Here is a 14,353-nt window from a genome sequence, read left to right as displayed (position 1 = left end):
TGCTATGCTGAAACAAAGGCTATTCCTATAAGCACAGCTTCTGAGGTTGCACAGTTTTTCGTACAGAACATCGTACTACATCATGGCGCCCCAACTTGTGTCATCACGGAACAAGAGGCAGCATTTACAGCAAGGCTGCTTGAAGAAGTTTTTCAACTAAGTTACACCACGCACTGAAAGACGACAGCCTATCATCCACAAGCAAATGGCTTGTCCCAAAGGCATAAAAAAACGATGACCGACATGCTGTCAATGTACATAGACGTGCAGCATAAGACGTGGGTCGAGGTACTACTGTACGTCACGTTTGCATACAATGCCGCTACGCAAAAGACCACACGCTTCATGCTGTTTTCTCTTGTTTATGATCATGAAGCTCAGCTGATGTTAGGAGCCATGTTACCATATGACAATTCTGACAGTCCTGATGAAGACATCGAGCGTTTCGTGCAGTGTGCTCAGGAAGCATGCCAACTGGCTCGCGTAAAAATCAGGAAACACCAGTGTATTGTCGCATGACACTACAGCCTCCACCACCGACAAGATGACTACCAACCAAGTGACCAAGTGTTAGTTTAGAGCCCCGTCTGCCGTAAAGGCCTTTAGGAAAAACTTTTTAGTCGGTACTTCGGCCCTTACAAAGTGCTTCAGAGAGTGAGTGACCTAAATTATAATGCTCTTCCATATGGCACCCAGCCAGCATGATGCCGACAACCATGGCCTGGGATTGTGCACATTGTAAGGTTAAAACCATATCACATGCCATAATAGTCATGGTTCTTGGACCATTGCGTTTGTCCTGGGACAAGTCTTTCTCCCTGTCAATGTTTTGTTTAGCATCAAGCCGATGCTCTTCTGGGAGGAGGGTAATACCATGCGCTTGTGCCATGGCGCATGGCATTTCTTGGTATCAAGAAAGAAGTAAGCAGGCAGAAAAAAAGCGACACATGGTAGTGGTTCTGACCATTGGCATGCCCAGTGGCAGTGGCCGTCAGACAGCCCCAGTTTCACATTACATGAAATTCACATGAGATGGGGCACTATAAGTTCACTTATTGAGAGACCCAAACACCACACAAAACTGGAAAATTGCTAGGGATGTCAACAGTATACTCTCCTGCAAAATTAATTTCACACGCCATCACTAAACATAAACACACAACTGTGTTGAGGAGACACTCACCAATTCCACGCCCAATGACAGTTGCATACTCATCCCTTGAGGACCTGCATGAAGCATATATTGTGATGGGTATAGAAAATGGGAAAGCTATTTTATTCTACTTGCCTAATCTCCACACACTGGTCTTGCAGAATGGCCAGAACTTTGCCGTCTCTGAAAGAATTAGGAACAAGCAGAAGGAGCAGCATTACTAGAAATGGCAGCTCAAATTTAGTCAGCTTATAACACATGTACGGACGACAGCATAGGATTGCCAGCATGTGTGTGAAGTGAGTGTGATGTTACAAACCAAATAAGGGAACTGTTGTGACTTCCAAATTTACGATAAGTGAGAACACCTCTGCATTTGCAGTGTGCGGAGGTGTTCTCACATATCACTTAGCATCAATGTGATGCAGTGCCAATAGAGATGCAGGAAGTCCTGTTTGGGCAGCCAGCATATTTTAGCGAAATGTTTCCTGTGCCTTGATCATTATAGCAACAAACATGCAATGCCTGAATGGGAAGTACAGACATCTTTCTTGAGAACTTGCAACATAGCAGGCAATGTGAACAATGTCACAAATACGGTGCAGTTGAGTTGCGTTTACTTCCTTAAACCTCTATGTTATGGGTACTCCATAAGGGGTCACATAATAGGAATCACTGCATAGCGACCATGAGCAGCGCCTAATTTGTCATTATACGGACATATGCCACTATTCTGCAACTGAAATGAGCAAGGAAAGCAACATCTTACCCTCCAACGACAAAATGCCATTCCATGTGGAAGGAGCGAAGTCTTTGAACTGCGGGCGGTATACTGGACATCGATGTGGCCAGCAGTCCAAGCCAGCCCCAAAATCCTTTAAACGAAGCGCAGAATCAGGTTAGAACGTGATATTTGTAACGAGAATTAAGGCATCAAGACACTGCAGTTAAAATAAAAGCGAATGAAGGTTACAATACCTGATCCCTTAGCATCGTCTGACTTCTCGACAACTGCTCGGCTCTGAAAACAGCAAAACACCGAATTTGAAAGCTAAGTACACAACTTATAAATGTTAGCGTATTTTCAGTTGCGACAATCCAATATTTCTCTTACATATATTCTTCCTTGACAGGAAAATAAGTTTACCGAATACTAACCACATTAATGTTAAGAAACGCTCAGTACGTGCGTCTATTTTTCGTCAGCTGTACTCGCTACCCGAAAGCGGTGTCTATCACCGAGTTGTCAGTGGCAGGAATGTGATGACAGATAAATGCAGCAGCACGCACAGAACCTTTAGGTCTAATGTATTTTATTCACAACAACAAGGCGTGCTATACAAATTTTCTTATCAGTGGACGTAGATGTAAACGAAAACAGAGAACATCTAACGAGGTGCGATTACGACATCGCGTTTGTTGACTATCGACAGCGCTTAAAGTGAAACTCTTGCAAAGCCTACGAGCTTGAGCCAGTCTTACCAGTTTTTCAGGTTCCTGCTGCCATTCAGAGTACGTTAGAAGTTCATATAGTATATTATTCTCAGTTTCCATTCCACTTTCGTCCACGCTGTTTACGCTAGCAGGTGCCATCGTGGATCCCAACGGCGCATCGTCTGGTAACGATCAACGTTGCTCGCCATGCGTGAAATTCAGTTGCGCTCAGCCAAGAAACAAGGTTTCGGTTTCCGACACGTGCGAAGGACAGCTGAAAGAAAATTCTGGTGCTTTTAGGAGGACCTTTAATGCAATTGATAAGGCAAATATGACGAAGCTGGAATTACAACGATGGAACCAGGAACAGGAACAATGGCGTAGCCAGCTTTTTCGGGGCGTGGAGGTGTGTGTGTGCGGCGGGGGGGGGGGGGGGGGGGGGGCGGAAGGCGTGAGGGGATAATGAAAGAATGGCAAATGTTGGCGCAGGCTGCGTATACTGCGTACTAATAAATTTTTTGGAGGGGCGGGCACATGACCAGCTGCCCAGTCGATTATTAGCGATTTTCAATCCTACTCCGCATTCGAAGTACCTTCCCACTTCGGGGATTTCCGCCTGGAGTGGGAAGAATTGGGGATAAAAGTTGATGGAGAATACCTTAGCAACTTGATATTCGCTGATGATATTGCCTTGCTTAGTAACTCAGGAGGCCAATTGCAATGCACGCATCCCCAATTCTTCCCACTCCAGGTCTCTGAATACCTCCTGTAAACATGCTGTGAATAGAATTGGAGAGATCGTATCTCCCTGTCTGACGCCTTTTTTTATTGGGATTTTGTTGCTTTCTTTATGGAGGACTACGGTGGCTGTGGAGCCGCTATAGATATCTTCCAGTATCTTTACATATGGCTCATCTACACCCTGATTCCGTAGTGCCTCCATGACTGCTGAGGTTTCGACTGAATCAAATGCTTTTTCGTAATCAATGAAGGCTATATATAAGGGTTGGTTATATTCCGCACATTTCTCTATCACCTGATTGATAGTGTGAATATGGTCTATTGTTGAGTAGCCTTTACGGAATCCTGCCTGGTCCTTTGGTTGACAGAAGTCTAAGGTATTCCTGATTCTATTTGCGATTACCTTAGTAAATACTTTGTACGCAACGGACAGTAAGCTGATCGGTCTATAATTTTTCAAGTCTTTGGCGTCCCCTTTCTTATGGATTAGGATTATGTTAGCGTTCTTCCAAGATTCTGGTACGTTCGAGGTCATGAGGCATTGTGTATATAGGGTGGCCAGTCTTTCTAGGACAATGTTCCCACCATCCTTCAACAAATCTGCTGTTACCTGATCTTCCTCAGCTGCCTTCCCCCTTTGCATAGCTCCCAAGGCGTTCTTTACTTCTTCCGGCGTTACTTGTGGGATTTCAAGTTCCTCTAGACTATTCTCTCTCACATTATCGTCGTGGGTGTTACTGGTACTGTATAAATCTCTATAGAACTCCTCAGCCACTTGAACTATCTCATCCATATTAGTTACGATATTGCCGGCTTTGTCTCTTAACGCATACATCTGATTCTTGCCTATTCCTAGTTCTTCACTGCTTTTAGGCTTCCTCCGTTCCTGAGAGCATGTTCAATTCTATCCATATTATAGTTCCTTATGTCAGCTGTCTTACGCTTGTTGATTAACTTCGAAAGTTCTGCCAGTTCTATTCTAGCTGTAGGGTTAGAGGCTTTCATACATTGGCGTTTCTTGATCAGATCTTTAGTCTCCTGCGATAGCTTACTGGTATCCTGTCTAACGGAGTTACCACCGACTTCTATTGCGCACTCCTTAATGATGCCCATAAGATTGTCGTTGATTGCTTCAACACTAAGGTCCTCTTCCTGAGTCAAAGCCGAATACCTGTTCTGTAGCTTGATCCGGAATTCCTCTAGTTTCCCTCTTACCGCTAACTCATTTATTGGCTTCTTATGTACCAGTTTCTTCCGTTCCCTCCTCAAGTCTAGGCTAATTCGAGTTCTTACCATCCTATGGTCACTGCAGCGCACCTTGCCGAGCACGTCCACATTTTGTATGATGCCAGGGTTCGCGCAGAGTATGAAGTCGATTTCATTTCTAGTCTCACCATTCTGGCTCCTCCACGTCCACTTTCGGCTAACCCGCTTGCGGAAAAAGGTATTCATTATCCGCATATTATTCTGTTGTGCAAACTCTACTAATAGAGACTTTTAGCGTGTCCGGTATTCGGGCAAGCGCGGGCGGTTTTCCGGTTTAGCGGGGGCGTCAACGTGAGCGGCCAGATTGGTGGCGCCAGCTGGTGGCTCAAAGCTCAACCACACAAACACAGAGCTAATTACTATATTCTGCTTAGCTGCTGGCGTAAATTTTCGACAGTGGCGTAATCGTGTTCACAATTACGCCGCTGCCAAAAAATTGCACGGGTGGCGAAGCAGGATATGGTGAGTTACTGCAGTTTTAGCTATGCGTTTGTCTGGTTGAGCTCTACAACACCAGGCGGCTTCACCGCTCACGTTTACGCCCCGACCATCCGGTAATCCGCCCAAACCGCTCCCGTTTACCGGAATAGCGTACAAGCTAAAAGTCTCTAATAACTCTCCCCTGCTATTCCTAGAGCCTATGCCATGTTCCCCCACTGACTTGTCTCCAGCATGCTTCTTGCCTACCCTGGCATTGAAGTCGCCCATCAGTATAGTGTATTTTGTTTTGACTTTACTCATCGCCGATTCACGTCTTCATAAAAGCTTTCGACTTCCTGGTCGTCATGACTGGATGTAGGGGCGTAGACCTGTACTACCTTTAATTTGTACCTCTTATTAAGTTTCACAACAAGACCTGCCACCCTCTCGTTAATGCTATAGAATTCCTGTATGTTACCAGCTATATACTAGAAAAATACCAGCTAAATAAACTAGAAAAAATACAAAACAGAGCAGCCAGGTTCGTCTTGGGTAGGTACGGGAGGAGGTACAGTTGCACAGCAATGAAAACAGAGCTCAACTGGGAGTCCCTGTCGTCTCGCCGAAAGAGGCTGCGGCTAAAGCTTCTGTATGAAATCTATCACAACAAAACTGGAATTGATAGGGAAATGTACTTAAAACCGCCAAGCTATATATCGGCACGCACTGACCACCAGTGCAAAATTAGAGAATACCGGGCTAGGACGGGCCTGTATGCCAACTCTTTTTTTGTAAGAACTATCGCTCAGTGGAATGGACTGTCATGTGAACAGGTGTGCAGTGAGAATCAAGATGTATTCTTTTCATGCTTGTAACCCCCCTGCTGTAACGCTTTCGGGCTAAGCGGGGATATGTCTGAATAAAGAATAAAGAATATCCTTATTAATCAGGAATCCGACTCCTAGTTCTCGTCTCTCCGCTAAGCCCCGGTAGCACAGTACGAGCCCGCTTTTTAGCCCTGTACATGCTTCTTTTGTCCTCCTAAACCTCACTGAGCCCTATTATATATCCCATTTACTACCCTCTAATTCCTCCAATAACACTGCTAGACTCGCCTCACTAGATAACGTCCTAACGTTAAACGTTGCCAGGTTCAGATTCCAATGGCGGCCTGTCCGGAACCAGGTATTCTTAGCACCCTCTGCTGCGTCACAGATCTGGCCGCCGCCGTGGTCGGTTGCTTCGCGGCTGCTGGGGACTGAGGGCCGGGGTTTGATTGTTGTATTCATATAGGAGGTTGTGGCCAAGTACTGCACCTGGGTGGCCAATCCTGCTCTGGTGAGAGAATGCGTTACCGGTTCTGGTCACCGGGATCAGGCCTGTTTGTGCAATTTTTTTATTAGCAGCTATTAAATAGCGTCTATGCAGACGACGCGTGCACCTGGCGGCAAACCGCTAGCGATGCGGATTTGGCGAATATTGAACCGTACGCAACTGTCACGTCACATCCGCCGCCAAGGTTGCCTTCACCCAATAAGATCACGGACTCGTGACGCCTGCGGGAGAAAGGATGTTCCAGATCCGCCGCCAAGGTTTGTGAGTGGTGGCGCTGGATAATACACCCAAGGTTAGTTCTAGTAGTAAAACACAAATGCCCAAGAAAGTGGACGGGAAAACGGCGCCGCGGTAGCTCAAATGGTTTGAGCATCGCACGCGTAATGCGAAGACGTGGGATGGTTCCCCAACTGCGGCAAGTTGTTTTTCGTCCGCTTTCATTGCCATTAGTTTATCATTTCTTTAATTCAATCGGTAAGTACGAGTGATTTCCCCTATGTTGTCCCTGGTGTCTTTGTTTGTTGGCTTCTGGCCTAGTGGCACATATAAGTTACCTAAGTTGGAGTGAAAGAGGTCAATTGAAGAGCGGCACATACCCAGTGTCACATACTAAGTTACCAAAGTTGGTCCAATGGTTGGTTTCCGAACACGGTTCCCTTAGCAGAGCAGCCCGATGCTCCACCCATTAGACCGTGGGCTAACAAGTGACCCAAGTTGGCGGGGAAACGGTTAGAGACAAACATAGAAGCTTCCCGGAAAGTGCGTGAAGTATTCTAAGAATGCTGATTATAGCTCGTACCTTGAGAGGAGGCTTGCTAAGTCAGAGAGGGAGGTAGAATGAATTTTAATGAAAAGGATGGCTCAGTAGCCTAAGTAGGGGTGAGTGCCAATGGTAGGGATAAAGACAAAAAAAAAAAGAACAGCCGATCCAACGAATTGGAATCTATATAGTTTCTTTCTCTGTGTATTTGGTGCGGTTGAGTAGGAAAACACCGAGTTAACGAAACCTGTCCAATGACTGAATGAGGTACATTACGAGCGTCTAGCTTCGCGCTCGCCGCATTGCTCACGGCGCTAGCCGCCGCCCAGGAGAAGGTTCGAAAGGAAAACGTCGTGCCAAGGTATGGCGGCGCCATCTAGTTGTAGATCATCTAACATATATGCAGCGAAGCTTTGCGTGAGTGCACAAAGAGCCAAAACGAGTTTGTGTTTCTTGAATGCCCGCACAAAGTGGCACGGAAGGCTTTATTAAAGCATTGTAGAAATGCTATAGGTGCAATGCCGCCGCCGCTGCCGCGGATGTGCGAAGGCGAGCTTTCTGGTTGTTTCTTTGTTTCTTTACCCAGCACGGCCGGCGCCGCCGCCACTGCTGCTGGTGATGATTTAGTGGCATCCCCACTGAAACGATGCGGTGACAAATAGTCAGCTAGCCTGCTTGATTTAATCAGGTATGCTATACATGTTTTTCATCCTAGTATTTTTGTATACATCTCCTTAATCTCCTTTTCCCCCTCAAAACTTCTTTATCTCCCTTGTACCGCTACCTAAGCCGGTACATGATCCGGTCGTATCAACCTATTACCTGCTTTTTCCCCTCCAATACTCTAAACCTTTCTTGCTTATATCTACTGCTGACCGGTTGATGCTTCCGTCCACCTTAAATCCAAATGCTACTGGAAGGTGTACATTACGTACGGGTCTCGCTGGGTGAATTCCTTCGCATTCCACTAGGATGTGCTTAGCGGTCTCCGGATGTTTTTCTGCAGCACACATTGCAGAAAAAAATCATCCAATTGCGAATATTTGCTGTGGTGTGTTTTTGTCCTTAGCCAACCAGCTCGAGCCTCAAATAGCAAGGCACTTCTCTTCGTGTTATCTTACAAATATTCCTTCCTAATTTTTCTTTTCATTCTTGTAAATCTCCATGGTCTTTTTCGTTTCCATTCTTTGCATCCAGTTCGCTGTCTCTGTTTCTATCATTTTCTTTCTGATTCATCCTGGTTGTGCATGTACACTTTCAATTTCCCTGTGCTTGGGTGCCAACTTTCTTGCCAACTTCCTTATAAAGATTGGTCGAGCGCGACAGAAAAAAAAAAAGTCGCAGTTTCGCTCGAAAGGCGAAGCATCGATTGCTACAGCAAATCAGTGGACAGCTAGCCCTACGAAGTAAGGGTAGTAGTTTTATCGGCCGTGTAAACTTGTACACATAGACATACCAATTAAATTAACAAGCATGTGGTCACGCGCGTACAAGTAAACATGAACAAATTTCACTCGATGATCGCGGAAACTCGCTGTCGAAACGCTGCAGTGAGGAAGCGCGGCAGCAGCAGCGAGCGAATTGACCTTCGTACTGCCTGTCGCATCAACGCGAACTAAGCCGCAAAAACGCAGCGCACGGTGAACCCTGTACCTGTCGCAGATGGCTTTCAAGACACAGCGGCCCAGACGCGCGCGCGGCAGCTCGGAGTAGAATGCTCCCTCGTCCCTACCTTCTCCTTGGAGCCTTGCGCGCGACGGAAGACGGCTCGCTTCCTCCCCGCTTTCGTCCGTTGCTTGCGCGAGATTGAACCGCGATCGCCGGCTCACCCTCGGGACGCTTTCACTCGCACATACAGCAACGGCGCGCGGCGACCATTTTATTGCCTTGGGACTTTATACGGAACCTCACGGCAACAGCACCGCCGACTGCAGAAATGCGCCTGGAGTGTCCATATAATTGATATCGCATTAAAACCTGAAAGGGGAAGTTAAGCACCTCATCAAAAGTCTATATCAATCCGGCTAACACTCTTCTTGATGGTAAATGTCATTTAAGTGCGTAATCATTTGAGTGAAATGCGATCTTGAGGAAACTGTTTTCTGCATTTCTGTCTTGCAAACGTGGTTTCCATAGGCTATGCAGGTCTATTTCATTCATTGTCATCAATAGCATGTTAAAAAACAAAAACGGCGTGGCTCAGTGGTAGAGTAGCTGACCGCCGCACAACGGACCCATTGTCAGACCCCGCGGGAACTCGATATATATATATATATATATATATATATATATATATATATATATATATATATATATATATATATATATATATATTCTTATTCCCGGCTGCGACGGACGCCGGCGGCGGTGGTGTCAGCGGACAACACTGCCAACAGGAACGGCTATTGGAATGAGCCCATGACAGGTTACGCTGTAAAATATAGAACGAACGTGGTACGTCGATGCAGCTCTTCTCGGTGCGCTCAAGCAAACGTTTAGACTTTATTGCATGATATATTGCATCAGGCACTACTCATGACATCGCATGTAGAGCCTGTCGCTTCGGTGCGTGATGTAGCATACGATGGCCAGCAGCTCCGATTTCTTGATGACGTCAACGCGGGGGTTCCTAGTAAAGGAGGGTGCGTGCACGTGACCAGCCCAATGGAGGCATGTCGTCTCGTCACATCCATACCACAGTGATCCATATTCCGCAAACGCTGAAGTTAATCGCGGCTCCGTTGGGTAATTAAAAAAGAAGCAGCTCGCTGCCGTGCTCACGCTTACAGTGATCAATATATATAGCATGCTTCGCCGATACTGTTATCTATTAACTCTACTGTAATATGCACTAGCCATATCGACTTCAATGGTGCTTCAGCTGCTGGGGGGAGTATTCCGCCGGCGACAGAAGATACTCATATAACCGGAACTACCGAACCGAAGCGCAGGAGCTGCTGACTATAGGGAAGGCTCTGCAGTGGAATTGTTTCTAAAGTTATCAGAAAATATCGTTGAGTGATGGAAGTTAAGATAACATACGAATCAAAATGAAACCGGGCTACGTGGGTATACGTAAGCGTATGAATGAACGGACCTTTATTCTTCCCACAAATGGCCTGAGAACTAAATTTTAAATGACATATATATACACACACATCCGCCGCCAAGGTTTGTAAGTGTTGGCGTTGGCTAACACTCCCAGGGATAGTTCTAGTAGCGAAACAAATGTTCCAGAAAGCGAATTGGAAAGCGACGCCGCGGTAGCTCTCAATTGGTATAAAGAGCGTCACACGCGTAATGCGAAGACGTGGGTTTGTATCGCACCTGCGGCCGGTTTTTTCATGCACTTTAATTTCTATTAAGTTACCGTTTCTTTAATTCAGTTACGAAGTACAAATAATTTCTCCTATGTTGTCCTCGGTGCCTTTGCTTGTTGGTTCTTGTGATATATATATACAGATATTGTTACGCGAAGGACGAGTCAGATGACGAGCAACTATTTACAGGTTATATTTACAACAACGGTTGCAGCACTGACCGGTTAGATTCACAGCGCGAGCCCATGCAGTTCGTTCTTCCTCGTCTTTTCTGGAGTTATGGCGCCCACGCGCCTCATCCACACAAACAAATACCACACGCGTGTAGCATAATTCCCCGGCGGCAGAAGCGACGTCCCGGAGCGTCTAAATGTCATAACTGGGAGGGTGATACTGTTTCAGTCGTGTAACGTGCACGATATCACTGGACTGGGAGGCAGATGGGGCGTCAGGGGTGATCTCGTAGGTGACGGGAGTCACGGCACGAAGCACTCGGTATGGGCATGTGTAACGATACAGCAGTTTTTCTGGACAGGCCGACCTGAGGCGACGCAGACCATAGAAGCACCAAAGAACCAGGCGGGAACTGCACGACTCGGTGTCGCCGGTCGTACGGGCAATTTCATTGCGTGGGCACTGCGGGCGATGGCGTCAAGTGCATATTCACTGGTCGGTGCCGCATGAACAAGGAGGGTTGTGTCGAGGGGCAGTGCTGGTTCTCGGCCGAAGAGAAAGAAAAATGGGGAATAACCGGCTGTGTCGTAATGACGCGAGGAATTATAAGCAAATGTGATAAATGGTAGAGCGAGGTGCAGTCAGTGTTCTCTGAAGAGACATACTTTGCGAGCATGTCTGAGATAGTGCGATTGAGACGCTCCGTGAGGCCATTTGTTTGTGGATGGTATGACGCGGATAGCTTGTGCCTCGTGGCACTGGACTGCAGGATATCCGCGATAACTTTTGATAGGAATGTCCGGCCACGGTCTGTGAGAAGTTGTCGCGGAGCTTCATGTAATAAAATCACGTCGCGTAGAAGAAAATCGGCGACATCTGTGGCGCAGCTTGTGGGACGCGCCCACGTGATGGCGTAGCGCGTGGCGTAATCCGTGTTCACAGCGATCCACCTGTTCTCAGAGGTAGAAAGAGGAAAAGGGCCAAGTAAGTCCAAATCAACCCGAAGGAATGGTTCCGCGGGAATGTCGAGTGGTTGAAGGTACCCAGCAGGGAGCGTCGATGGTGTCTTGCGTCGCTGGCATTTCTCACATGCAGCTATACGTATCTTCGGACGGAGCGAGCAAGCCCTGGCCAAAAGAAGCGGCAAATCCGGTCGTAGGTACGTGAGACACCCAGGTGACCGGCAGTGGGGAGGCCGTGAAGTTCGTGGAGAACAGCCGAGCGACGGTGTTTAGGGATCACGAGGAGTAATGCAGGGCCGTCGGGGTGAATGGTGTGGCGGTAGAGTACGCCATCATGAAGTGTCAATAAGCGAAGGGAACTGTCGGTAAGGGACGATTCCAGGTGGTCAATGATGATACGCAAGGAGGGGTCACGGCGCTGCTCGTGCGTCTCAAATGCGTCTCAAATGTAGGAAAAAACATAAGGACGTCGTCGAGGTAACAAAGGCAAGTTGACCATATGAAACCTTGAAGCAGAGAGTCCATCATCCGTTTGAACGTGGCGTGGGCATCGCATAAACCGAACGGCATAACCTTGAACTGGTAGAGGCCATCTGGAGTGACGAAAGCGGTCTTTTCTTGGTCTTGCTCATCGACGGAAATCTGCCAATAACCAGATCGAAGGTCGATGGACGAGAAGTATTTGACACCGTGAAGACAATCAAGAGCGTCGTCGATTCGCGGTAAAAGGCAAACGTCCTTTTTAGTGATTCGGTTTAGGTGGCGGTAATCAACGCAGAAACGCCACGCGCCATCTTTCTTTTTGACGAGCACGACCGGCGACGCCCAAGGACTCGGCGAGGGCGCGGCAATGCCTCTGGCGAGCATCTCGTTTACTTCCTGCTGAATAACTTGCCGCTCTGCCGTAGACTCGCGATACGGTCGGCGGTGAATGGGGATAGCATCACCAGTGTTGATCCAATGCTTAACAAGGGACGTCTGACCAAGTGGTCGATTGGCAGTGTCAAAGATGTCGCGGTAGGAAAGCAAAAGGCGATATAGGGCGGCTGCTTAATCAGGTGCGAGGTCCGGAGCGACCATGGGACGTAATGGGCCGTCGAGGTTCAAGGCATCCTGCGGGTAATCAGTAGGATCTGGAGACTCGTCGGCTGCAAACGCAGTGACGTGGTCGTCTAGTCACTGACCGGAGCGTGGCCACCGCTATGCCTTCGGGTAACACTTGCTTCGTCAAGCCAAAATTGATAACGGGTAGACACATCCGATTAGCGGCAAGTGTTACGACGGAGTGTGGCACAACGATGTCGCGCGCCAGGAGGACATCACGAATAGGTGCGACGACAAGTCGCCATCAGGCACGGTTGCCGTTGAGGCCAATTCGACGAAGGTTAGGGCTTTTGGAGGTAAGCGAACAAACGCTGTAGTGCACAGGGTGTTCGGTTGTTCGGGGCGAACGTCTGAAAGAAGAGGTAGCTCGAGGCACTGCGTACCGGTGGAACAGTAGATGAGGGCAGAACGTGTCGTCAGAAAGTCGAGCCCGAAGATTAGGTCATGAGGACAACTGGTCAGCACGGTGAACATGACTGGAACTTGGCGGCCAGCAATTCCTATGCTAGCAGTGCACATACCCCTGACGGCAACAGTGGCGGCATTGGCGACGCGTACGGCTTGAGTGATGGCAGGCGTAAGAATTTTTTTGAGGCGACGACATAGGTTAGCGCTCATTATGGACACTTGGGCTCCGGTATCAATTAATGCCGTCAACGTAACACCATCGACGTCTACTTCAATTAGGTTCGTGTTGGTGAGGAGCGTCGACAGAGGATTTGTACAGGACGAACGTGATGCAGCACTACCTCCAAAAGCTGCATGGCCTAGTTTTCCGTCCGTCGGTTTGGCGAGGAAAAGCGGTGAGGTTGGGGTGACGGGGAGCGACGGCGCTGAGGCGACGGCGATCGCACGGAGGAGCGGCTGTCAGGGGCATCGGAAGTAGGGTACAGACGGCGAGGTGAATAACGACGAGCGTCGGAGTATGGTAGAGGAGCAGGGAATGAGCTCCAGTACAGCGGTATCCAGGTGGTGCGGCAGTGGCGGGCTATACATGACCAACGCGGTGGCAGCGGAAGCAGATCGGTTTATCGTCTGGGGTTCGCCATTCAGCAGCATTGCGTGGTCTGGGAGCGAAATACTGGTCATTACAGGTTGTGGCCATGGGAATGGGTGCCGAATCAGGTCGGGAGACAGCATGCAGGCGGTAGGGATGACAAGGGTTGCAATTTCTTGCCGCAGAACTGCTTGAATAACGGAAATAGTGGGGGCCGCTTGGTCAAAGGTACCGTCAAGGGGTCGTGGATGAAGGGTGGCCGGACTCGCCGCTTCAATCTCAAGGCGAACGATACGTGTGACGTTCTCTTGAAATGGTCGTGTGGCGGTAAGAGCGGAGCAAGAGGACGTGGCAGGGGTGTTTGGGAGCCGGGAAAACTGTGGGACGACGCGGCAGCTTTTGGCTACCTCGAAGCGGTGGCATTGTTTGACGATGGCGTCGATGGTAGAGACGTCGTTATAGACGAGCAAATTGAAGGCGTCGTCCGCGATGCCTTTTAAGATATGGCCCACCTTGTCAACCTCGGTCATGTGCTCGTCGACTTTCCGGCAAAGCGCGAGCACTTCCATCGGAAGCCATGGCTGAGAAGACGACGGTTTCGGAGCTCCATGGCGAGGACGGGGAACGTTGCACCTCCACCACAGTGTAACACACACACACACACACACACACACACACACACACACA

The 14,353-nt window shown here is 48.3% G+C and overlaps 1 protein-coding gene across 2 annotated transcripts in view; it reads right to left on the bottom strand.

The window, feature by feature from the left end:
* The window catches only part of LOC126541732 (NBAS subunit of NRZ tethering complex-like), a 118,570-nt gene extending 115,802 nt beyond the window's left edge, over positions 1-2,768 (bottom strand). For both annotated transcript variants that reach the window (XR_008614816.1, XM_055076888.1), the window contains exons 1-5: positions 2,636-2,768; positions 2,132-2,174; positions 1,923-2,028; positions 1,289-1,336; positions 1,184-1,227 (exon numbers count right to left, since the gene is read on the bottom strand). Coding sequence is in view for 1 of the 2 variants with exons in the window: in XM_055076888.1 (XP_054932863.1) it covers positions 1,184-1,227; positions 1,289-1,336; positions 1,923-2,028; positions 2,132-2,174; positions 2,636-2,746 (352 nt within the window). In the remaining variant the exon portion in view is untranslated. The remainder of the gene's footprint in view (positions 1-1,183; positions 1,228-1,288; positions 1,337-1,922; positions 2,029-2,131; positions 2,175-2,635) is intronic.
* Positions 2,769-14,353: the final 11,585 nt, after the last annotated feature.

Source organism: Dermacentor andersoni, chromosome 2, assembly GCF_023375885.2.
Source record: "Dermacentor andersoni chromosome 2, qqDerAnde1_hic_scaffold, whole genome shotgun sequence".
Lineage (NCBI taxonomy): Eukaryota > Metazoa > Arthropoda > Arachnida > Ixodida > Ixodidae > Dermacentor > Dermacentor andersoni.
Note: the sequence above shows the minus strand (reverse complement) of the source record. Positions and strands in the feature narration are given on the sequence as shown.